Genomic DNA, 23,694 nt, shown 5'->3' with positions numbered 1-23,694 from the left:
GGCACCGTGGACTGTTGTCAAAGCCATATCTGCTGGCTCATCTGCAGCCCACTGCTGCTGAGCACTGACGGTCGCCATTCTGGTCCAATTCTCGTCCAACGTTCATTCAGTCAGCATGCAGGACAAGAAAGAGTTGCGCATTCTCACCCCAGTGGGGATGCTGGGATATGGCTTCAGTGAGCCGCTGTTTTGGCAAGCCGTCGACGCCGGGGTGGATGCGATTGTGTTGGACAGCGGATCGACAGATGGTGGACCATCACGACTTGCCCTGGGATCTACGACATTTCCGACCGAGCGATATGCTCGCGATTTGGCCATTCTGATCGCAGCTTGTCATTTCAATCGCGTACCCGTCATCATCAGCTCGGCCGGAGGCAATGGGGAGGACGACGCGGTCGACATGTTTGTCGACATTATCAACCAAATCATCGCCGAGAAGCACTATCGACCGCTAAAGGTGGTCACCATCAAATCCGGGATCTCCAAATCATTGGTCTCGCAAAAGATGCAGGTCGATCAGATTGTCCCTTGTGGCGCGGCGCCCCCCTTGCAGGAGGAACACCTGGACCAGGCCCGGTTGCTTGTCGCCCAAATGGGGCCCGAGCCCTATGTGAAGGCGATGCAGGAGCATCCGGATTTCGACATCATCATTGGAGGACGCTCGTACGATCCAGCCCCCTACGTCGCGGTTTGTCTGTACCACGGCTTCACGGATCTGGGGGTCATCTACCACATGGGCAAGATCATGGAATGTGGGGCGTCGTGTGCCACGCCCAAGTCCCCCGAGGCCCTGGCGGTCATTCGCAAGGAGCCCTCGTGCTTTGAGATCACCCCGCTTAAGCCCAGTGCGCGCTGCACGAAGAATTCGGTCGCTGCCCACGCCTTGTACGAGAATGCTCGTCCTGATATTCTGCACGGACCCGGCGGTGCCTTACTCCTGGCCGATGCGTCCTATGAAGAGCTGGCCGATGGCCGGACGGTGCGAGTGTCCGGAGCTCAATTCCAGAAGTCTGACCCATACATGGTCAAGCTGGAAGGGGCACGAGTCAGTGGATATCACGGCGTTGTTATTGGAGCCGTTCGAGATCCGATTTTGATCCATCAAATCGACTACTTCACCACGGAGGTGGTCAAGGCGATGCACGAGAAGCTGGAGTTTGATTTCGACTGCCGGATGCATGTCTACGGCAAGGACGGAGTCATGGGAGCTCTTGAACGAGATCGATCCACCATCCCCAAGGAGGTGGCCATCATCGCCCATCTCCACGCCCAGACCCAGTCGCAGACCACAGAAGCTTGTAAGCTGGCGCGAACTTACCTCGTTCACGGACCCTACCCCTACCAAGCGGCCACGGGCGGCAATCTCGCCATGCCCATCAACCCGAGCAATCTGACCCTGGGGCCGGCCTGCGAGTTCTGCGTCTACCATCTCATGCAGGTGGACGATCCGACCTCCCACTTTCCGATCGCCGCACAATGGACGCCTGTATTGTCGGAGGACCAGGGACAATTGGCAGTGCACCCGAGAGACAGTCTGCAGCGGAAGAATGGAAGGAAACTCAAGGATCGCCCGATGCCCCCCTGCGAGCTGGGCTCCAGGGATGTTTTCCTCCAACCGCCCCCATCCCCAGGCCATCGTTACCTCGGCGACATTGCTTCGGTGGTGCGGAGTAAGAACGCAGGCCCGTTTGAGCTAACCTTTGACGTCCTCTTTCGCGATCTCAACGCGCTCGAGAGGGTTCGCTCGACAGACGTGCTCAATGTCGGCACCATCGCTCGTCTATACCAAATTCCGACGGAAGAGGTCCTGGTGTGCATGTACTGGCCCTCCGCCTGTGCTTTCAAGGCGACGATCAAGCGACCGATCGTGTGCGGAACTTTCGGGGAGACGGACACGCATGGGTCGCAGCAGCATGTTCCGTTATTGTATCTGGAGGTTCCTTGGGCGGAGTGATCGTACGCTTATGTTAATTATGAGAATGATCTTGAGTAGTACATAGCTCTTTTCCTTTGATGAAGACTTGTTAGTATTCACATTTGGTGTGCTGAATTCCTGCCTGACATATATACTCTGTAGTGCTGTAGTGAGAGAAGCGTCCCCAGTATTACTGATGCAGCAGCCCCAATTGATATGATTTACTCTGTGGGAATGCTCTTCCAGCTACCTACCAGGAGCCTCCACGAGGGATGAGTGTAATAGAACCTTTCAATAACAGCATAGACTTCCGACCGGAGTAGAGCCAAATAAACACATTTCAAACGGAGAGTAAGGAATAGCTAATTGCAGAAGAACAGTCACGCCTCAATTGGATCCCAAAATACAAACGACCTCGCCTCAATCGACCGCCTCGTCGGCGCATCTTTCGGGGTATCATTATCCCAGAACGCCCCATGGGGCACGACCTTGGTCACATCCGTGTCAAACGAGCTAAACACCAACGCTTCATCAACATCCAGGTCGCTGGCGAAGTAAAACTCGTAGCGCGGATCGAATTTCAGCACCGTGTCGTGGTCCTTACCGCCAGTCTCCGCCTCGGAGGGGTCATTGATGGTGTACAAGCGTTCCATGTGTGTGTCATAATGCCAGTCCTCAATCTTCTCGTGGTTGATCAGTAGCAGCGGCCACTGCTTGACGGCCTGGTCGATCGACCGCCACACGTTGACGGACGCCCAGCGCTTGTGGGTGCGCACGAGGCGTTCGGCCTCCTCGGCGCCGACGACGTTCTGCAGCCGCAGGAACCCGTTATCGAGGTCGCGGTCGACGTGTGCCACGGCCAGGGAGCTGCCCTTGGACTTGGCGGCGAAGACGTTCTTTGCGTTCAGGTTCTGCTGGCGCACGCGGAACCCGAACGGGATCACTGTTGCGGCGCCGGTGACCTCGGTGACGAGTTTCTGGACCTCCGGGTAGTACTGGGTTTCGATGGTGGCTTTGCCTTCCTCGGTGTCGGCGGCGGCGAGGAACTGTTCGGGGGTGATGGAGGTGGTGTGGCGGACAACTTGGTAGCCTTTGCTGGCGTGGGTGGGCTGCGGCGACACCGAGCGGAGATCCGTCACCGTGATATCGATTTCTTTGGGGGGCTTGATGTTGGTGGAGCCGTTGGCATGGTCGATGTAGGCGTTTTCGCCGTCTCGAGTGCCGTTCCACATGCCCACCTTGCCGGTGGTATTGCGGGAGACGAGAGTGCCTGGCATGGTGATTGAGGATAGTACGTTTGGGCGGTTTGAGTTACGGTGAAGTTGGATGGTCGGCTTGAGGCAGCTACGGGACTACGCTGCAGAATATGGTGGATATAGTGTTAGATACGACGGCCATACTCGTGAGGATGCAGGAAGGAGAGGAATCGTGGATTTGGGGATGGATGGATCAATGGATGGATGGATCAATGGATTGCGGGATTGCGGGATGGCCGGATCAATCTGGGCTGGTTTTGCTTGGCTTCATCGTCTGAACTGCAGGACGGATTTTGCCGCTGGTAAGTTTTTTTCGTGTGTCTTATGCAAAGATTATGAGAAAAATCAATCCCTTGTTCATGGGCGCTAACCAAGGGAGATAAGTCTCAAGCCCGTGATCGGGGGGTATGTGCTCTGGCCACACTGAGTCTGGCGATACTCGATATGATATCTGCATCGAGATACAAGAAGAAGGATAGTTATGAATACTTTGCTGAGTAATAGCAAGAACGCAGACAGGAATGCATAATGTGAAATGCATGAGTAGTCGAAGATATGTAAGAAATTTCACATGAGTGGAACTTGACAGTGCTATTGAAGCCTCTAGGGCTTGAATTTGCTCACATGATTTGGCTGCCATGACTGAAGCAATGCAACTTGCAGAGCATACCAACTCCTGCAACCTCTCGGCAACACACAGCAGAGCGATAGCGAGAATAGATATTTCACGGGAGAGAAAAAGTCCAATCATTTTCATACTCAGTGCCACCACGACTATAGCCCACGATGACCTTCGACGCTTCCTCTGGGCTTCCATATTGTCCGCCGCAATAAACTACAAGCGCTGGCAGAGATGGGCCAGGGTCCAGGCAGCAACAAAACACAGAGCTTGGCCGGGTTGACTTGCTTTCCTTGGTACGTGCTCGGGATGCTCTGTCACTAGCTACTGACAGGCTGGAGCTCACGCTCGGTCCATATCTGTCATCTTTCGAGTCAACCTTGATTTCATCTCTGCCTGGATTCCGGCTGATCGACAGGGTCTGATGCTTACCGTCGGTCCACTCGAGTTACAGTACACTGCATGAGACTTATGGCATGAATGCACCATGCCGTTCAGCCCTATGTGCTGTCGATCGACACACAAAGCGTTATTCTCCACTGGTGATCTTCATGCCGCGCAGTATCCTTGCGACGCGAACCAGCTTGATCTTCATGCTGGGATTAGACCTCTCAAGCTATATTATCACAGGTATATTAGCCGTACGCCCTTGACGTGTATGTGACTACCGCGAGCACTGTAGGATATCGGAGCGGTGATCCTAAAGATAAAGTCCTGCATGAAATCGAGAAGCCTGATACTCAGTGCTCCCTTTCGAACGACGTTTTTTTACCTGCAGAACAGTCAATATCTTAGAGAAAGGTATCAGTCATTCTTGCGAAATCTCAAACCTCTCTTGAGGGGGCGGCCAGGGCTGTTCAGTGACTATACCTCACCCTATATCCTCACCGCCGACCATACCATAAGTAGTTCCTTCGGTTCTGGCTCTTAGACTCGCAGCATAAGTCAAATCGGCGGGCGCATTGTGCCAAAAAAATGAGTTTATCGATTTTTGCCCATAGAAAGCCCGATCGGCCAAGATCCGGGTGGCGATGTCGGCCAAGCTTCACGCGGCGTTATGGGGCGTGCGGGGCGACCGCCCAATGATGTTCCTGAAGCACAATTCATGAATCGCGATTGACTTTAGCCCCCAAGATACCTCGTGGAACCAAAGGTTCAACGTGAATCAGATCGAACGGACGGTGTGGGTTGTCTCGGCCGGTAATGGACAAAGTGGACACTGCACAGCACCGAAGGCGGGTCAAACCGACGTATACACTATGACTCGACATTCAGCAAAAGAGAAAGCAACACACTTGGCACGATCGGTTCTCTTTCAGCTGCAGTCAGTGGAAACTAGACTGCTTGGGGAGGCAACAGCCTTCAGATGGAGAGCTCCACATGGCTACAACAATAGTGCGGTGGGACTGCTGCACGGCCTGGCCCTGGCTAGTGTACCAGTCCACATGGCCCTTCGTCATGAACTTTATTTACGAGGCTGAATTTGCCTTGAGGCAAAATAGGTCCAGATGGCTAAGGATGAAAGGGAGGCCGACTATCCCCGAAGGCTGAACCAAATCTAGGTTCGGATGGGCGAATCTGTACGCTGTTGCCAGGGATTATTTTATCTCGAGAGCAGGTATACTATTGTGGGGGGTGGAATACAGAATGATTGAACATGTTGCACCTGCTCCATCGAACTGTGCTGTACTCAAAATCGAATTGTACGATTTCAGAAAAGAATCGGTCTCTGTCTCTATCTTGTATTGTCTTGGGGTATATTCATAGTGCCGGTCCAACATCCCATGGCCCGGACTCGGGTCAAGCCATCCGTAACCTTCAATTTTCTTCCACCCTTTCCCTGCCCTCCTTTGCTAAGTTATAATCCGTACCAACTCTGGGTTGCTTAAAACCGCAAGTCGGCTGGGTCGAGGCCGACCGTTGGAGTATCGGCGGATGCGGTTGCAGCTTTGACGAGCCAGGTGCGTATCCCGCGCGGAGCTTCGGGTAAAGACTGCTGCGCACAAGGGACATGTGAAATTGCTGGTGGTCTTGGATTTCTCCTTCTGGTGTCGGATAAGGTTGCTTTTGGAAGAGAAGTGTCGGCCATTACAGCCATGATCCCAGCACTGGAAATTCTTGGAAGACTGTTGTGGCTTTTGTTTTGGTGTCGTCGTATTAAGCATCTCGGCCAGCTGGCTTGTATCCTGTTGGTAGAAGTCCGCCATAAGGAGGGGATCGATGTCGCCGTACGGTTGGTGATGATCTCGTAGTTGTTCCGAGCTGTTACGGAAGGGTGGTCAGAAAATGCTCGCTGGAGGATAGGGTGGTGTTGGTTAACTCACTTTAGAGTCATGACTGGCAAGTCTGTGGCTTGGTCGAGGTTAAACACCAAGCTCTCTTCACCTGAGATACTTTCCAGCCCTTCCACGGATGAGCTCTCATCCCACGCAAACTCGGGAACCATATCATCATAATGCAGGGTATCCATAAGGTCGGGGAAATCCGTTTGGTGACCGAAGGTTTGGAATGGGCTTGATAACGGTTCCATTGCGTCTTGCAAGTATGTGTCTGCAGATCTGTCTGAGTACATGGGTGGGAGTTGCATGACAACCACTCAATTTATATTCCAGCTGCATGCTTCGCTCCACCTACACGTGGGAAGGGTAGGGCACTGGAGTTGCTGCGGGCAGAATGCACAAACCAGTGCAGAATCCACTGAGGGGGTCATCAGTGCCAACCAAGCGAGTCGCGACAAAGCAAACCCCGCTCTTTAGCCTGAGTCCGCTGATACAATCTCACCCCTCCCCTCCAAGCCTCATGGGGGCATATTCACACTCATACAGATACGTAGTGATAGAGAAAGCTGCAAAAATGGAGGGAAAGTAATATCAGCTTCCAAGTTACCAGTGGTTCAGGGCTTCTAGACCGCGGAAGGATCCCGGGCTGGCTGGCGGAGATAAAAACCTACCGGATCACCAATCACACCCGCCCGATTAATCTCCCGGCCCGTTCCCTCTAACTACCACCACTGATACCTTCCCAAGTCACTTTTCACCTCCTCAACTCAAAATACCTGCTCGCTGGTATTTATACCTTAAGTTGTCTCCTTGACGGTGTATTCTTATTCTTGACTTTCCTGGCAACCGTTTTTCTGCCCGAAAAAAAAATTCGAGAACAATGGAGGCTGACCAAGTTATGCAGTCACCCTCATCTCCTGCCACATAGGGTTGAGGATCAGACTCTCTGCCATAATTCCTCCTAGCCAAAAATAGAAGGATCGTCCTTTTGGAAACCACCATGCAGCCTTCCTCGTATTGTCTTGGGCTATATTAGTCAATATTAAGATTCCCCCCCTGGTCTGATACTCAGTACCAAAACGGAAGCTTAAGTTCTGAACATATCTTCACGGTGAAGTGGGGGGAAAGACGAAGGTGGTTAGGCGCTCCACTTCTATAACACCCACAAGCTATCGCCTTCCCAGCTGCAAAAAGGTTCAAAGGACCCTGCCGGACAGGATGCACGGCCACCCAATTAGGGCCCACCAGTTGGAGGCTGTCACACGCTAAGATTGACCAATTTCTTACTCGCACACTCCAACCTTCACACCACATTCCTAAACGCCTTGGTTTGCATCCTGAGTGACCATTATTAAGCCGAAATGACCAAGTCAATTACCGACCATTCGGAGTTTCCTGTCCTTCTTACCTACATCGATCCTGGCCGTCAGTAGGCAGTCCAAGATGTTACATCTCCAGCGACTGGCGACGTCCGTGGAAATACGCCGTCTCCAATGATCGAGCCCGCCGGACCCGCTCCAAGACTGGCAGGATGAAGTGGAGGCATCCAGCTGGGGCGTGGTTAGCAGCCTTAGTGTCTCCATCGCGGCTCATTGAGATTCTCATGGCAATCCTGTCGGACTCTCTCACTCGCAATTCGCTCAAACACTCATAATTCGGCAATGTTTGCTACGCCCGCTCGCAGCCAGAATCTTCTTTCTGGACGAGACTACCACCTGTTGACGAAATAAGCAGGTCGATTCTCACTGCCATGGCCACCCAGAACGATCCCCGTCAGCCGCCGCACGCAGAATCCCATCAGGCTGACTTACGCGAGAATCGACTCCAACAGCAGTTAGTGGCAAGCTCTGCACGAGCCAAGCCAATGATCCCCTGGGTGTATGACCTGGGGCTTCACGTTCTCAGTGTTACGCTGGATGTCTTCTTCCGGGAGGTCTCGACTCGCAATTCCTTCCGGGTCCCCAACAAGGGACCCGTCATCCTGGTGGCTGCGCCACACGCCAATCAATTCGTCGACTCGCTGGTCTTGATGCAGCTGATGAAGAAGCATGTTGGCCGCCGTATCTCCTTCCTCATCGCGGAGAAATCACTGCACGAGCCCTACATTGGCACCATCGCGGGCGCCTTGGGCAATCTTCCCGTCACCCGCGCCATGGACCATGTCCGACCGGGCCAGGGGACCATCTACCTTGCCTCGCCCGAAGGGGACCCGACTCGCATTAGTGGTATTGACACTGACTTCACGGGACCAGACTTCATGGTCGGAGGCAGCATCATCCTGCCCAAGGTCGGTAAAGCAGTGCCAGAAAGCCAGTACATTGAGGAGATCATAGGGCCGACTGAGCTCCGGCTTCGAGCCCCGTTCCAGACTCCACACGCCATGGCTCTGCTGACACCGGCGACGGGCGAAGGAACGAGGTTCAAGGTCGCCCCGCACATTGATCAGAAACGCATGTTTGCCTCCGTCTGGCAAGAGTTGTCGCAGGGGGCCTGCATCGGCATCTTCCCGGAGGGCGGCAGCCATGACCGCTCGGACCTGCTGCCCTTGAAGGCCGGTGTAGCCATCATGGCCCTCGGAGCCCTATCGCGGGATCCGGACTGTGGCTTGTCCATCATCCCTTGCGGCATGAACTACTTTCATGCCCATAAATTTCGATCGCGGGCGGTCATTGAGTTTGGCCATCCCATCGATGTTCATCCCGATCAGGTCAAGGCCTACGAAGCCGGGGGAGCACAGAAGCGCAATGCCATCGGCTCCCTGCTGGAGACGATCAATGATGGTCTCGCAGCGGTCACTCAACCCAGTCCGGACCACGAGACCCTACAACTGATCCAGGCCACCAGACGCCTGTATAAGCCGATCGGCAAGAAGCTGCCCTTGCCGTTGGTGGTTCAATGGAACCGGCGGCTACTCAAGGGGTACACGAGATACCGGGATGACCCGCGAGTGGTGCGACTCAAGAAGGCAGTCTTGGATTACAATGTCAAGCTTCGAGCACTGGGCATTAAGGACCACCAGGTGGAATGGGGCAATGCCACCGATCGCCCATGGCTGGTGGCCTTTGCTACGCTACTGTATCGACTTACGGAGTTGGTCGTCTTAAGCGTCGGCACCCTTCCCGGGGTACTTTTGTTTTGGCCTGTCTTCGTGACCACCAAGGTGATTTCGGTTAAGAAGAAACGGCAAGCATTAGCAGCATCAGTGGTTAAAGTCCGAGCCCAAGACGTCGTTGCAAGCTGGAAGATCCTGGTGGCGCTTGGATTAGTCCCGGCGCTGTATACTTGGTACACCTTCCTGGTCTGCTTCTGGCTGCGCTACGAGCGCTCTGGTGGCCACTATTCTCATCTTCTGCCCTGGTATATGCAGGTGCATACTTACATCCCAGATTCTGTCCCTTTGTGGCAATTTGCGATCGGGTTCTTCGCTCTCCTGGTCGGGGTGTCGTTTGCAGCGCTCGAGATCGGCGACACTGGTATGGATATTTTGAAGTCTTTACCACCGTTGTTGGTCGCATTGAACCCACGTTCATCAGGATCTTTGAGTCAAATTCGAGCGACCCGCAATGCTCTAGCAGTCCAGGTACGCGAGGTAATCGATGACCTCGGAGAAGAAGCATTCCCCGGATTCGATGCCAGCAGCATCCATGGCGATACGCATCGTGAGGATGCTTACCTTTCTCAGCTCAAGCCAACCTCTGATCTCTGAACGGAATATCCTCTGAGACCTACCGTCCATAGAAGTCTATATGTTCATTCTTTTCCAAACCACAAACGCAATTTTTTCTTTCTTTTCCAATCATTTTGTCTGGGCTACGAAGTAGAACGCCAGCACGATCGGCTAGAGATGGGCCTCCGGCCGCCCCACCCAGCATAGCCGCGTCCCACCTCTCCCTTCCATTCCCAATTGCCAATCCTTTCAAATCCAACAACCTATGTTGGCAAGCTTTGTCTAAGCACTCTTGGGGGTTGAGATTTGCTCCCCCACTCCAGATTTAGCGCGCTTGATCTCGTCAAGATCCCCAAAACAGCCGGGCCCTGTCAACCCCAATTCCTCGTTTGAGGCTAGACCCTCTCGCTTGCGTGTTGGTGGAGCAATAATGCATGAGAGCCAGACTAGCGGGCTAGCAACCTAGCCTAGGACCGGTGTCTGTCCAGCCATGTGCTTGTAGCCTTGAAATCTTGCAGGGATCTTGTCCCAACACTTCCACGACCACTGATCAATATCAATTGGTTGACCTAGGGCCTTATCCGCGCGGTGGAGCATGATTTTCCTTTTCCACGGGAATGTGGGTACGTTGCGGGTAGGATGAGGTTTCATCGCTTTTCGCTTTTCGCCCAGTGCTCTGTGACTGTATGGAGTAGGGTCAATCGATCCGTGCGGTAATTTGACGATTCGGAGTCTTTGACTGACGCTGTCATGGTCAATTTCTCGAGTTGGAAACTGGCATTCTCTGTCAGAGGTTGCAATGTTAAGAACGGACCCTCGAAACCATCCGTTGTAGTAGGACAACGTATATCTATACCATGTGGCTTGGCGGCGTTCCCGCGGATATCAACCAGCCTCCCAAGTCATACAGACCTGCTACTTTGACTTTCCTATGATCTTTGTTTTCGTAGTACGAAGCTGATTAGAATAATTTCTTAGACCCCGAACGAGTGATCCTGCTACAGAGTACTAGGGTTGCATCCTGCATCGAAAACAGTGGACCCCAGCTAACTACACGTGGTGGATGTTCGAGAAAAAGATCCAGTGCATCAGTACAGCGGCACTAGCTCACTAGGCTACTGGCTAATACTTGATTACAGAATTTCAATTCATGTAGGCGATTAGCAGCCATGTGGTTGTAGACTTGTAGTAGACATGGAAGGCAGAGCGGAGAGACGCAATGCCGAAAGCCGGGCGAGCAGCGATGACTAACCGTCGTGAGCTCCGGATTTCGGCAACTACTCGGCCCGACTTGGCTCAGAGCCGACCGCGACGCCATCACTATCTATTGCTCCAGGCTCTCTGCCATGTCTGCTATAACGGGGGATATAAAGTGGACTGCGAGACTGATTTCACAATGTATCTGAAATAGGCCATGGCGATATGTAGTGGTTGCATGGAGTCACTCTAGGTCGAAGCCGTCAAGGCCGAGTACCATGACAGCGGAAATTCCCGCCAGGTCAAAGACTCCGCTAGTTGCTTTTTTCCATGGATCAGGAACCTGAGAACACCACCAGATCAGAGCCAGAGACAGAATTCACGAAGGATGAAACTAAGGCTGGACTATTGAGCCTCAAATCCAACCTTGGAGGTGGGGGGGAAGGAGGGCTAGGAATAGGGGATTGCAGGAATGCAGGAATACGGGGCGTGAAGGCGTGAGGGGGAGAACATTTTCTTTTGCTGCGGAGTGGGAACTCATGAGGGGTCAGCAGTCAAGGCTGGCCGTTGATGAATCTAACGGATTCTCTGATCAGTCTAGAAGAAGATTTCCCGTTGAGGCCAGCTTACTAGTAGGTAGTGCCGTGCAGTCAGTCAATCAGTCAGGAAAAAATGGGTTGAGAGGACGCCAAGACCGATGCTGGCCCTACAACAACAACCCTCACCACATCTCTCTCTCCGCTCCCTCTATCAATCTCCCCTTCCGGTCGAATGTCGCCACGCCCTGAGTAGCTTCCCACTCGGTGTCACAGTTAAATCTTCCGCTGGCTCTGTTCTTCATCCCAATCTGCTTGATTTCTCCAGATCTGAGACTTTTCCGACCGTGGCAGTATGGAGACTTCCCAGTCTCAAGGGCCAGTCCCCGTGACCGACCCTGCCCAAAGCAAAGAGCCACCACTGCCGATCAAGGAATGTCAAGCCTCCGAGACAGACTCCAACATCAACCTGGTAAGTCGTCTCTTTCGGTCGGACACTGCATCTACGGCATACCAGTGTTCATCTAAGCCTCCCCCTCCCCCTCCCATCCGCTATTGACACTTCCAAGGTGACCTGGGACGGCGAAGATGATCCCGACAACCCGAAGAACTGGTCGTTCAAGATGCGATGGAGGATGACCGCCATCGCCTCAACCTTTGCCTTCATCTCGCCCATCTCCACCTCCATGACCGCTCCAGCCTTGAGCACGATCGCGAAAGACCTGCACATCCACCATGCCTTCGAGCAGACGATGAGCCTGTCGATCTTCCTCCTGGCATACGCCTTCGGGCCCCTATTCTCCGCCCCAATGTCTGAGGTCTATGGGAGGCGCGTCATCCTGCAGGGATTCAATCTGATCTATCTCGCCTTCAATACCGCGTGTGGGTTTGCACAAACAGGGCCCCAGCTGATTGTCTGTCGGTTCTTTGCTGGGTTTGGAGGGAGGTGGGTTGCCCCATATCCGGCATTAATTGGCCTCATCGATCTGTGTTCATCATCTGATTCATCCACAGTGCGGCAAGTGTGATCGCTTCTGGCATTCTCGGGGATCTGTGGCGCAAAGAAGAGCGAGGATTGTCCGTCAGTATCTACACCATGGTCACGCTGCTGGGACCAACCCTAGGCCCTCTGCTAGGTGGATTTATCACTCAGTACAGCTCCTGGCGCTGGACCTTCTGGAGCGTGAGCATTGCCGATGGTCTGTTTCAACTCATCGCCACCTTTTTCTTCCAAGAGACCTACGCTCCGGTGCTGCTGGGTCGCAAAGCAGCCCGACTACGCAAGGAGACAGGCAACACGTCCCTCCGCACCAAATGGGAGGAAGACGACCTGAGTCTGCGCAAAAAACTGCGGGTTGCCTGCACCCGGCCGTATATTCTGCTGGCCACGCAGCCCATCTTCCAGGTGCTGACCCTGTACATTTCCTACTTGTTCGGGCTGGTCTACCTGGCGCTGGCGACCTTTGCCGAGCTCTGGACCACCCAGTACCGCCAGTCGATCAGCATCGCTGGCTTGAACTATCTGGGGTTGGCCGTGGGGTACATCATTGGCACCCAATCCTGCGCCATGCTGATCGGCATCGTCTACCGCCGGTTGGTGGCGGGCAACAATGCCACCGCCCAGCCCGAGTTCCGTCTCCCGCTGCTGCTGCCCGGTGCCCTAATGGTCCCGGTCGGACTGCTGTGGTATGGCTGGAGTGCGCAGCATCATTTGCACTGGATCATGCCGGACATCGGCATTGCGCTGTTTGCCATCGGGGTCAAGTATGGCACGCAGTGCACCCAACTGTATGCCTTGGATGTGTATCCCACCTACGCCGCGTCGGCGAGTGCGGGGGCGCAGTCGTTGCGCTCGCTGGCGGGGTTTACTTTCCCGCTGTTTGCCCCGTATCTCTATGACAAGCTGCACTACGGTTGGGGAAACTCGGTGCTTGCTTTGGTCGGATTCGTGATCGGGGTGCCCGCCCCGATTCTGTTGTGGATTTACGGGCCGGCGTTGCGCAGGAGAAGCCAGTACGCCACTGGGGTGTAGATTCGAGTAGTAGAATGGATAGATATATACCGTATACAAACCGAGCAATAGAAGAGCTAATATCATATTCTGCTGGACTTCCGTCCATGGTTCCACTTCTAATATCATTGCTAAAAAGAGAAAGCAGCAGTTCTACTACGAACTTCCATAAAAGTCGTCATCAATCCCCATAAAGGACCGACAGTATTTCAACCCTTGCAGCCGCTGCGCCTCGATTTGCTCCCACGTCCACTCACTTTCTGCCTTGCTAGCTGGTGTGAACTCGAACTGTGCATCTACGCTGCTCTCACTGCTCTTGTCCGTCATCGTCACCGGCTTAACAGGCACCTTCCCCCCAGCGGCGAGCAACCTCTCCACGGGCACCGTCAATCTTCCCTTCTTCACACAGTACTTGCTCATTCCCACCGCCGCGACTATGCTGCTCCCATCCTTGTTTCGCTTGCCCGTCTTCACAAAGTGTGTCAGCACGTATATCCACTTCCGATCCCAGGCCACAACCTGCGACCGCATCTCGTACCGCTCGAACGGCTTGATCTCCTTCTTGAAACTGCAGTACACGCCGCCGAGAGCGATGAAGATCGGTGCACTTCTCGGCGGCGGGTTCCCCTCGGCTGTGGCCTGGGCGGCGAGTTCGGCATCGATCTCCGCGCTGACTTTCTCGCGCCCGGGCCAGTAGAAGTAGGCCATGGGCGTGATGCGCGAGGCGTCCAAGTCGGCGTAGTAGGTGCTGTTGGATTTGTGGAAGTTGTAGTCCGTCTCGAGCAGGGAGCAGTAGGAGGTGGTGGTGCCGACGGCGAAGATCGGGTGGGTTGGGTTGCCTTGCAGGTCGACGGGCGGGCTGGGGTTGCTGGGTGGATGGGCGAGGTCGTAGAGCCCGCGGATGAACCAGTAGACGAGACGAGTCTGGATGGCCTTGGGTCAGTGGGATGCTAGATGGAATGGATTGTGTCTGTAGACTCGAGTGTGGGCGTACCGTCCATGCGAAGGGCAGAGATTTCCAGTTCAGTACGGCAAATGCGACGAGAAAGACCTTGCTGGGCGATAAGGAGCCGACTAAGCCGGCTATTTCGGTGGCTATCATGATTGCTGTCTTGAACCAAATGCTGTGTTTGCTGAAAATCGGTGTTCAATGTGATGGTTTGGCGGGTTGATTGACTTGGTATGTGATGGGGCAAGATACAACCCTGGGTTGAATATAGCCTGGCTTCAGCTTCGAATGAGGAGAAAATCGAAAGCCGAGTGTGGCTTTAGAAAAGACTCTTGCGTCTATCTTCTTCTCATAGCAATCTGGGAATCAGAGAAGAAATCAATTGGCCGTTGTTTGGTTGCAGGGAAAGGATTTGGGGATTGAAGGATTTGCGGATCAGAGGGTCCATCTTGCCAGATGCCACCCCAAACAGCCTTGCAGTGGTTGACATGACAAACGAATCTTGCACGAAGTATCTCCCAGGAATGACGGATTGTGGGATGTTTTGCTTGTGAGACTGGGCTCACTTCTTGTACATAACTTGCAGCGCTCTCGAGTTCTATATTGAAACCACGATCTGCAGCGACAGGACTGACTGATCGACTGACGCCAATTCTCGTCTCACAATCCCCAAAATGACGGTGCAAGAAAAAGAAATGCTGGCCGAGAGGAAAGAGCCTCCAGCCGAGCCGCTCAATGAGATCCATTGGTTCAAGCGTCTGGAGTGGTTCCGGATGTTCATCATCTGGGGTATTCCTTTGCTCGGGTTCATTGGAGCCACTCAGGTTCCCTTGCACAAGAAGACGGCTATCCTCACGATCGTCTATTATTTTATCAGTGGGATAAGTCTTTCAGCAGGTGTGTCAGCACTTTCATTCTCCTTGACCCGAAGATCGTGCAAAACTAATCTACAGACAGGTTACCACCGGCTCTGGTCTCACCGCGCCTACACCGCAACCACAGTAACGCGGTTCTTCCTCGCTTTCTTCGCAGCATCCGTTGGCGAAGGCAATGCCTACACGTGGGCGCGTGACCATCGTGCCCACCACCGCTTCACAGACACTGATCAGGATCCGTACAGCGTGCACAAGGGCCTGTTCTATGCCCACTTCGGCTGGATCATCTTCACGCAGGACCGCAGCCTCACCGGGCGCACCGACGTGTCCGACCTCAAGAACGACAAGATTGTGATGTGGCAGCGGCGCAACTACATGTCGCTGTTCGTGCTCACTGCGTTCATCTTGCCCACAGTCTTCGCGGGGCTACTCTGGGACGACTGGTGGGGCGGCCTGGTGTACGCCGGTGCCATCCGGATGTTCATTGTCCAACAGAGCACCTTCTTTATCAACTCCATCGCCCACAGTCTCGGTGACCAGACCTACTCCGACCGACACTCGCCGCGCGACAGCGTCATCACCTCCTTCCTGACCGGAGGCGAGGGCTACCACAACTACCACCACGAGTTTCCCATGGACTACCGCAGCGGAGTGCGCTGGTACCACTATGATCCCCCCAAGTGGACGATCTACATCCTGTCCTTGTTTGGGATGACGTCCGACCTGAAGCAGTTCCCCGACAATGAGGTCAGTATGGGCGCGCATCAGCAGAGGATGAAGAAGTTGAACCAGGAGGCCAAGGGGATCAGTTGGGGAACCCCGGTTGAGGATCTTCCACTGTTGACCTGGGCCGAGTATACCGAGAGAGCGAACGGCGGCCACCATTTGATCTGTCTCAAGGGAATTATCTACGATGTGGCTCCATTCGTACATCAGCATCCGGGTGGTACCAAGATCATTCTTAGTCAGGTGGGGAAAGACGCCACAGAGCAATTCTTTGGTGGGGTCTATGCCCATTCGAACGGAGCGGAGAACTTGCTGTGCGGCATGAGGTACGCCAGGCTCGTGGAAGAGACAAAATAAGGAGATGATTGGTTCTGATTATGTTGAATGCCGTGCACGATGGGATGATCGATGATGAGGTTGCGGTTTCTGTATGTTTGCCTTGCTTAGAAAAGACCGCGCTGGACGGAAAGAAACCATAGACATCAACGCAACAGGTTTGGAATGAGGGTATTGAGGTGATGTAGATACTCGGCCGGCAAAAAGAATGATCAATATGATGTCAGTGAGGCATTAGTGTGCCTTGGTTGCCAGCCGTTGGCGTATACTTTCATACCAACAGTTGAGTCTTGTATTCCATTAGAATTCACACCTTTTCATTTGTCTCTCGAGACCCTTGTTCCCTTGTTCCCTTGTTCTGCGGGCCAGGTTGCCCGCAATACCCGCATGGGAGTGTCTGCCCGTTGTGGGGCCATGCGCGATATTCTCGCCGAATCTAGACGCTCGAGAACTTTCCGGACTGCACCAAATTCACAAACTAACTGACTAACTTATCCCTGATGACGCAAGGGACAAGGTTGTCTTAGTACACTTTCTATATATGATCTCTCGAGTTCAGATTGAAAGGCCGTTCTATGCGTGACATCTCTCTTTGGAAGAACGATCACATCCTCGCACTGCATTACCCTACACCTGCTCAATTTGCGTGGATACAAACATGGAATCCGCAGTCACGACATCGGTAGCACATGATGCCCTTCTAAGTCCCGTGAGTCAGGTCAGTTAACCCTTAGTGAGCCAGATTGTCCTGCTGGGATGGCGGATTGACAACTCTTCCAGGTATCCGGTATCAGCAGAAGTCTCGCGAGCACACCCTCTGACACACATTCGCAAACATCATGCGCGTCAGAGACGGTGTCGCAACCGCCACGTGTAAGCTCGGAATGTGTTCAAAGCAATGGAACTGCAAACCTTGGCGATGTGACGAGCTGCACAGCTTGCACGCGCCTATGTTCGGAGCAGCGAAGCGCAAAGCCTAGTCGAAAAACAGCTCCAGTAGGAGGCCTTGTTCTTGTACCACGACACGGTCATAACTATACTGACAGGATCGCAGGCCACTGCGTCACGACCGCGCAGCCCGTCAACCCTCACATCGCGCGAACTCGAGAAGAGCTTCCGGGCGTTATCCTGTCACCACCGGAAACTACAGCAGAAACATGTCGCCTTGATGAAGGCCCACCAAGAGAAAAACGAGGAGATCACACGCCTGAATGCTAAGATCTGTGCGTTGGAAAGCGAGCTCTACCTGACGCGACTCGCGTACAGTGATGACTTTGCCTTTGATCCCCTCCAGACCTCGCTGAACCAGTATGATATTCGGCCGACGAGGGATCCCACTCCCGGCAGGGAAGCAGCCTCTTCCGATGTCGGGTTGAGTACTCCGGAGCCATGTTGAACCGCTGGACCTCTAACATAACGCTTTGATTGTACGTTTGCGCGTTATGCGCAGATTGGGGCTCGCGTAGCTCCAGCTTACCTCCAACATGCAAGGGTGGATGTTTTCTGATGTTTTCTGCCAAGAGGCTGTGTGCCGCGGAGGCTGTCGGTGCCTCGGCTATCGAGTCGGAGAGAAAGAAAATTCTACCGAGACAGCCCGACCCAAGTCCGAACGAATCCCGAACAACCTCACACAGCAAGAAAGATAAGGTCCAAGTTCGGCCTGGTGATGGACCCCTGCGCTGCCTTGGAAAGGTGGTGGGGTTCTCGGGTGGCCCTATAATAAGCTTGAAACTTACGAGTCCACAATTCTCATAGATCGGGCCGCTCACAGCCCTTCAAAGCTCAATCCATAAAAAAGCTTGCGAAGAACCTTTGTTGACGGTCGCATTCTTGGACAGGAAGGGTTGGGGATGGGAAATAATAAGAATAATAAGGTCATCGCAGATTCTATACATAACATACAGCTTTGCGTTTATCGTTCCGGTCGTTGGATTCCGCGCCGCCACCTCCGCTGCACCTACTCAACAATCAGCCTAAGCAGTCAAGGGCTTTTGTGCGGTCACCACCAAGAAATCGAAGATGGGGTGAACCGCGCCCTTCAGAGCCTCAGCCCGGACCCCAGCGTTCAGAGCAGCGACATCTTCCTGCGTCCAGCCCAAAACATCGATGAAGAGCTGCGCGGTGAACCCCTCCACCCCCTCGATAAAATTGACCCCCATGAAGCTCCCACATTCCTTCAGCCGCGCATCCTTGGGCCACGGTCCGATGGGCAGCTTGAATTCGTGTTTCTGGACGTTGGTGAAGCCCGCCTCCCGGACCCAACCCTCAAAGGACGGCGCCGGGTCCAGGGTCTGCCCGATCTTGTCCCCGGCCTCGAGTAGCCCCTCCATCATCTTCACCATCCAGCTATCGGGCTTCAGACTCCCATCCTCGGAATACAGCGTGTTGGCTGATTCCTGCAGTTCCAGCCAACCCCCGGGCGCCAGATTGTCATAGCACTGCTGGATCAGCCGGGGCCAGTCGCGGATGGACCCGGCCATGTAGCGACAGTGGATGTAGTCGTAGGGCTTGTTACCCACCCAGTCCTTCTCGACGTCGTCGACGACGAAATGCACGTTGGGCGGCACCCAAGCCGGCTGGATGGGGCTCAGGTCATTGCCGACGATCTTGTCGATGGTTGGGTTCTCGTCGCCCATCTGGATCGCCCACACGCCCGTGCCCGTGCCGATGTCGAGCATTCGCAGTCCACTGGGGTCAATGGGCGCCAGGTACAGCCGCTGGTTCAGCAAGCGGTAGAAGACGTGGTGGATCATGTCCAGCCGGTCCTGTTCGGGCTGATCGTTGGGGAATGGGTAGCTGCCCGATTGATAGGCGTGATACCGCCGACCATGTCGGTATTCATACTTCAAGATACTCGAGCTCAGCGAGGTGGTTGACGAGGAGGATTCATTTCCCCCACCAACCCCGGGATTCTCCTCCCCTATATCCACTTCGATGGGATCGGTGGTTGCACGATGAGCCATGGAGGTCGAATGTGCAAGTGAACGGATCGGATAGCAGAATAAATAATTCTAGTATTTATTTAGCGATTGATCTTGATTTTTCTAGCCTTTTCCTTTCTCCCTTTAGTTTGGGGAGAAAAAGACCACGTCTTGAGGAAAACTTGATTAAAGGAGTTTAGCATCATGCAATAAATCGTGCCACGTGCCGGTCAAATAAATACGGAGATCGGTCTTTTCCGGGCCGAGACTAGGGAATAAACTAACTTAGTACTTTAGTACTTTAGTACTACTTCAGACCAACTAAGTTATGGTACTCCGTACTTCAGGCCGGTTACTATCGTGTGACGCTGGCGGTGAGAAATTGCTGCGTTGGCAGTCAGTCTAGTTTAACGGTTCTGCCTGATTTCCGAGTCTCAATAATCATTTATGGTCACAGTATTTATACATACTTACCACTCTCGCCACCAATGGACTCCTCTTGTAGCAAGCAATAACAGCAAATAACCAGGGCAACAACATCCACAGGCCCAAGTCTATCCGCCATCATCCACTTTTATCTTTGCCGCCCCCTTTCCCCAACTGCATCTGCTCCCAGCGCTGAACATACCAATAACAAAACCCATACGAGATATCCAAAAGCAGAAACACCGCCAGACTCCACAGCACCAAGGGACTGTTCAGCCACGCAAATGACTCCGGCCAGTACCACCACCGCAGCCCAGCGAAGACCACCGTGCAGCAGGATCCGAGGAAGCGAGAGAGCCTGAACCTGTCAGTACGTCGTTGCCAAAGCGCATGAAGGCATCGTTAGGGCAGGGGTGCTTACCACAGAGTATACGAGGCGCCGCGGATGCTGCCCCGGCTCACCAACTGGCAGAGTGCCCCGGCACTCAGCGCGAGCTGGCAGAAGACCGCACCCCAGGAGTAGGCCAGGGAGGGGCTGATCTCGCGCGACAGTGCCAGAAATCCGGTCAAGAAGATAACGATGCCAATCAGGAAGATGAGCGCGAGGTTGCGCTGGACGAGCAGCGCGTGGTTCCATTCGTTGGGGGCATGTTTAATGGCGGCGTAGATGATGGCGAAGTTGATCGCCAGGCCCACGAAGAAGACTCCCTGTTCGATAAGGCTTTTCGATGGGTAGATTAACCCGAACACGGTTTCCCAGGCAATGTTGGAACAGAGAGGTATGATCGCCATCGCATAGGTCTTGTCGCGGAAGGAGACGTGCACCATGCCGATGTAGTTGATTGTCCAGCCTAGACCCATCCCGAGGACGAAGAGGTCCGCGATGGGCTTGACAGCCTGGTAGGCTTCCGGCGCTGTAGTCACATCGAAGCCGTCCATGCTGAAGATCTTGGGTGAGAATGATGTTTCCAGAAGACGAAAGGGCCTGATTCCGCAACGCTGGGACCTACTTCGAGGGGGAAAGCTGAGGCGGCGGTCATCATCATTTTAAACGACCTGGCCCACCTTACAATGCAATCTGCAGCAGATATCATGTGCAGCCTCTCTCCGGGATCAGGGATCTCCGACCTCGCGATTTCGCCAATGATATTATCGGAACTGTGGCCTACCACATTCAATACGGGGCGACGAGCTGAACCTATCGCCTACCACTACAGAAGCCAGTCAAAGCTGGTGTTCAATCGTCGTAGGCCTGTGCTGTCTGTGAAAGGTCACTCGAAAACGCCCAAACAAACATGACTGACTAAGATGACGATGTAGTCCCTCGGCTCGTATTCAGGTTGGGGAAGCGGGCGCTGCCAAATACTGCTCACGCGAAGTGTAGTGACTTTGTCCGGGTGTACTGGTATCACAAAACTCGTAGAAATGCTCTATTACAGGTCGTTGTTTTGAGATTTCACCCTTGATGGTACGTGGTTGTGGCAGTCAGCGTACGTGGGAGTTAGCTTTGCGAGCGCGAGTGGATCGAAAAAGAAAAAACTCGCATCGCCAATGGCAAACAGACACGAGATGACATGGGTCAGGTTAGTGAGATAAGACGCAACATAGCTTGCTTTGAGTTTTGAAATTGTTTGATTTTTACAAGACTTCTGCCGACGAGAGGCACTCAGCCGACCGGCACCAAATCTATGTCGACACAGAGAACGTGTATGCTGTATATTGTATCCTATGTAATATGTTTTATTTCTCTCCACCCCCAAGATTCATCGCGGCACTGACGCAGGCGAGATGACTGAATGCTTGCGGCATGTTACCAATCTGCTCCCCTGATGAGGCCACTTCTTCCGAAAACATGCCCAGGTGGTTTGCAAATGACAGAATACTGTCAAACTGCGAGGTAGCTGTTCTCCGCAGCTGCTTGAAAAATTGATTATGAGGGAGATACTCCTTGGATCGAGCAGCCTAGATGTACAGAAAGTCCGGATTAGATGACGAGCGGAAGCGAAAGCAAATATCAAAAAGATTGTACGTACGCGCATCATCGCTTCAACAAGCCAGAAGGTAACCATCAGGAATGCACCTTCGTTCCCGCCCACCCCTATTATGCGTGTCAGTACCGCCCAGTGAAACCCGCCCGCCCGCACTCGATGATTCACTCACCATCGTCAATCTTTCCCGTATCGTATCGCGATACCATGTTGGCGACACTCAATCCTCCCCGGGCTGGAGGTTCCATGATCTTCTGGATCGTGCTCAGGAGACGCGGGTCGTTGGGAGCGATGAAGAAGACGAGCGGAGCAATGAGAACCGCCGCATCCAATGCATCCCGATTCTCGTAGCTCATGCAGAAGAATCCTTTTTCCGCGTTGTACCCCTTGGTCATGATCTCGTCATACAAGTCGTCTCGCTCCTGCACCCACCGGGCCCGTGCCGGACAAGGTAGATTCGAGCGTTTCTCTGCCAGTCGAATACCGCGGTCAAGCGCAACCCACAGCATGATCTTAGAATACACAAAGTTCTGGGGAGGACCGCGGACTTCCCAGATGGACTGATCGGGTTGATGGCGAACCTCAATCACAAAGTCGACCATGCGACGGATAGCAAGCCAGTGGTCGTAGGAGATGTCGGCTGCATGCTTGTTGTACAGGTAGATGCTGTCCATCAGCTCCCCGTAGATGTCGAGTTGGATATGGGTGGCCGCCCCGTTTCCAATTCGCACCGGCCGGCTTCCTCGATATCCCTCGAGATGATCGAGTTCCGTCTCGGGGATCTCCCGTTCGCCGTGAATGGTGACCATGATGGGCAAGAAGGGATCTCCAGGCTTGGCGTTCTGGGACAAGGGTGGGAAAATGCGATCGAAGATGAAGTTGATGTATGATTCGGCCTCCTCGGGGTAGCCGTTCTTTAGAAAGACGTAGACCGTGAAAGCCGCGTCGCGCACCCACGAGTAGCGATAGTCCCAATTGCGACTGCCCCCAATGTGCTCGGGAAGGGAAAAGGTCGGTGCAGCCACGATCGCACCGGTGGGTTTGTAGGTGAGTAGTTTGAGAACCAACAGGCTTCGTTCGACCTGTTCGCGGTAATGTCCGCGGAAGGTACATTTGCTGGTCCAGTCGGACCAGAAGTCGCCCGTCGTTCGCTCCAACCGTCTCAGCTCCGGGCCCAACACCAAGGCATTGGAGGTGATTGACTCCTGATCATGAAGGAGTAGAGTGATCGACTGGCCTTCCTTCAAGGTGATCTTGCCGACCAAACCCGGACCCAGGTGACCCGGTCGCTCCGACAGTCGGAGTTCCGGAGTCAGTTGTGCGTCGGCGGCCAATTCCCCAGCATCGACCAGTACACTGACCTGGAGTCGCTGGGCCGCCGACTGAAAGTGGGCCCGATGAACCCCATCGCCTCGCGACAACTGAGCGGTATGAGAGTCTCGGGCATAGTTGAAGGCGGGAAAGATCTCAATCTCAATGTCCATCTCGCCCCGCACACATTCCGCCTTGCGGATTAGACCGGAATAACAAACATGATGGGGTTCCCCGGGGAGACTGGGCTGATTGCAATGGCACCACCCGGGCAGCTCTTGACTTCCCACGACGGGCGACTTGGGCTTGGTGATGGGGAAGTAATCGAGGATGTTGATGACTCCCTCATCGTGGATCCAGCGGGTCTCGAGCATATTGGTGTAGGGACGGTAGCGCTGCTTGCTCAGGGGATTGTGCAGACCACGACTGGGAGTGATGGAGAAGTGGCCGCCCTTTGCTTTGTCGAGAATGCGACAGAAAATGGAGGGCGAGTCAAAGACCGGCCAGCACATGGAGTCGATGCTGCCATTCTTGCTGACCAGGGCACAGGTGTGCATGTCGCCCACCAGGCCATAATCCTCGAGGCCACAGTATTCTTTGTCGCCTTGCATGACCTGGGAGGTTGTGTTTGATTGACAATGATGATGATGAACCAAATGTTATCTGACACAGGGAGAGAAAT

General features: G+C 53.8%; 12 protein-coding genes across 12 annotated transcripts; 5 read left to right on the top strand and 7 right to left on the bottom strand.

The window, feature by feature from the left end:
• Positions 1-115: 115 nt before the first annotated feature.
• On the top strand, positions 116-1,954 carry BO95DRAFT_436943 (uncharacterized protein; the record flags this gene model as incomplete). The annotated part of the gene is made up of 1 exon (XM_025585252.1): positions 116-1,954. One exon carries the CDS (start codon positions 116-118, stop codon positions 1,952-1,954), a length of 1,839 nt encoding a protein of 612 aa, XP_025436663.1.
• Positions 1,955-2,295: 341 nt separating this feature from the next.
• Positions 2,296-3,192, bottom strand: BO95DRAFT_488258 (uncharacterized protein; the record flags this gene model as incomplete). The annotated part of the gene is made up of 1 exon (XM_025590508.1): positions 2,296-3,192. One exon carries the CDS (start codon positions 3,190-3,192, stop codon positions 2,296-2,298), a length of 897 nt encoding a protein of 298 aa, XP_025436662.1.
• A 2,451-nt stretch (positions 3,193-5,643) lies between these two features.
• Positions 5,644-5,955, bottom strand: BO95DRAFT_376317 (uncharacterized protein; the record flags this gene model as incomplete). The annotated part of the gene is made up of 1 exon (XM_025583195.1): positions 5,644-5,955. The coding sequence occupies one exon, from the start codon at positions 5,953-5,955 to the stop codon at positions 5,644-5,646; it is 312 nt and encodes a 103-aa protein (XP_025436661.1).
• Positions 5,956-7,933: 1,978 nt separating this feature from the next.
• BO95DRAFT_376295 (uncharacterized protein) lies at positions 7,934-9,775 on the top strand (the record flags this gene model as incomplete). The annotated part of the gene is made up of 1 exon (XM_025583192.1): positions 7,934-9,775. The coding sequence occupies one exon, from the start codon at positions 7,934-7,936 to the stop codon at positions 9,773-9,775; it is 1,842 nt and encodes a 613-aa protein (XP_025436660.1).
• Positions 9,776-10,012: 237 nt separating this feature from the next.
• On the bottom strand, positions 10,013-11,039 carry BO95DRAFT_488254 (uncharacterized protein; the record flags this gene model as incomplete). Its single annotated transcript, XM_025590507.1, has 3 exons — positions 10,013-10,586; positions 10,649-10,665; positions 10,848-11,039. Coding segments are annotated over 3 exons (597 nt in total), but the record flags the coding sequence as incomplete, so codon positions are not given.
• Positions 11,040-11,824: 785 nt separating this feature from the next.
• BO95DRAFT_469055 (MFS transporter) lies at positions 11,825-13,501 on the top strand (the record flags this gene model as incomplete). The annotated part of the gene is made up of 3 exons (XM_025589411.1): positions 11,825-11,941; positions 12,039-12,415; positions 12,484-13,501. The coding sequence occupies 3 exons, from the start codon at positions 11,825-11,827 to the stop codon at positions 13,499-13,501; spliced, it is 1,512 nt and encodes a 503-aa protein (XP_025436658.1).
• A 109-nt stretch (positions 13,502-13,610) lies between these two features.
• On the bottom strand, positions 13,611-14,844 carry BO95DRAFT_488242 (uncharacterized protein). The gene is made up of 2 exons (XM_025590506.1): positions 14,475-14,844; positions 13,611-14,404 (listed from the first exon to the last, which is right to left on the bottom strand). Exons 1-2 carry the CDS (start codon positions 14,580-14,582, stop codon positions 13,637-13,639), a joined length of 876 nt encoding a protein of 291 aa, XP_025436657.1. The 5' UTR covers positions 14,583-14,844; the 3' UTR covers positions 13,611-13,636.
• A 259-nt stretch (positions 14,845-15,103) lies between these two features.
• On the top strand, positions 15,104-16,635 carry BO95DRAFT_486445 (acyl-CoA desaturase; the record flags this gene model as incomplete). Its single annotated transcript, XM_025590453.1, has 1 exon — positions 15,104-16,635. One exon carries the CDS (start codon positions 15,104-15,106, stop codon positions 16,385-16,387), a length of 1,284 nt encoding a protein of 427 aa, XP_025436656.1. The 3' UTR covers positions 16,388-16,635.
• A 280-nt stretch (positions 16,636-16,915) lies between these two features.
• Positions 16,916-17,717, top strand: BO95DRAFT_23201 (uncharacterized protein). Its single transcript, XM_025581278.1, has 2 exons — positions 16,916-17,075; positions 17,147-17,717. Exons 1-2 carry the CDS (start codon positions 17,025-17,027, stop codon positions 17,582-17,584), a joined length of 489 nt encoding a protein of 162 aa, XP_025436655.1. The 5' UTR covers positions 16,916-17,024; the 3' UTR covers positions 17,585-17,717.
• A 334-nt stretch (positions 17,718-18,051) lies between these two features.
• BO95DRAFT_23181 (class I SAM-dependent methyltransferase) lies at positions 18,052-19,479 on the bottom strand. The gene has a single exon (XM_025581277.1). It carries the CDS (start codon positions 19,327-19,329, stop codon positions 18,340-18,342), a length of 990 nt encoding a protein of 329 aa, XP_025436654.1. The 5' UTR covers positions 19,330-19,479; the 3' UTR covers positions 18,052-18,339.
• A 372-nt stretch (positions 19,480-19,851) lies between these two features.
• BO95DRAFT_469050 (uncharacterized protein) lies at positions 19,852-20,652 on the bottom strand (the record flags this gene model as incomplete). Its single annotated transcript, XM_025589410.1, has 2 exons — positions 19,852-20,071; positions 20,135-20,652. The coding sequence occupies 2 exons, from the start codon at positions 20,650-20,652 to the stop codon at positions 19,852-19,854; spliced, it is 738 nt and encodes a 245-aa protein (XP_025436653.1).
• Positions 20,653-21,453: 801 nt separating this feature from the next.
• Positions 21,454-23,623, bottom strand: BO95DRAFT_469049 (glycoside hydrolase family 15 protein; the record flags this gene model as incomplete). The annotated part of the gene is made up of 3 exons (XM_025589409.1): positions 21,454-21,675; positions 21,747-21,811; positions 21,874-23,623. The coding sequence occupies 3 exons, from the start codon at positions 23,621-23,623 to the stop codon at positions 21,454-21,456; spliced, it is 2,037 nt and encodes a 678-aa protein (XP_025436652.1).
• Between the last annotated feature and the right edge of the window lie 71 nt (positions 23,624-23,694).

This window comes from Aspergillus brunneoviolaceus (assembly GCF_003184695.1).
Source record: "Aspergillus brunneoviolaceus CBS 621.78 unplaced genomic scaffold BO95scaffold_109, whole genome shotgun sequence".
Lineage (NCBI taxonomy): Eukaryota > Fungi > Ascomycota > Eurotiomycetes > Eurotiales > Aspergillaceae > Aspergillus > Aspergillus brunneoviolaceus.
Note: the sequence above shows the minus strand (reverse complement) of the source record. Positions and strands in the feature narration are given on the sequence as shown.

What these genes read in the sequence shown, in the direction of transcription:
- BO95DRAFT_488242 (XM_025590506.1), bottom strand. Translation starts at nt 14,582, where the DNA reads ATGATAGCCACCGAAATAGCCGGCTTAGTCGGCTCCTTATCGCCCAGC. An exon ending in CTCTGCCCTTCGCATGGACG is followed by an intron (nt 14,405 to 14,474) that starts GTACGCCCACAC and finishes AAGGCCATCCAG; the next exon opens with ACTCGTCTCGTCTACTGGTT.
- BO95DRAFT_23201 (XM_025581278.1), top strand. Translation starts at nt 17,025, where the DNA reads ATGGAATCCGCAGTCACGACATCGGTAGCACATGATGCCCTTCTAAGT. An exon ending in ATGATGCCCTTCTAAGTCCC is followed by an intron (nt 17,076 to 17,146) that starts GTGAGTCAGGTC and finishes CAACTCTTCCAG; the next exon opens with GTATCCGGTATCAGCAGAAG.
- BO95DRAFT_23181 (XM_025581277.1), bottom strand. Translation starts at nt 19,329, where the DNA reads ATGGCTCATCGTGCAACCACCGATCCCATCGAAGTGGATATAGGGGAG.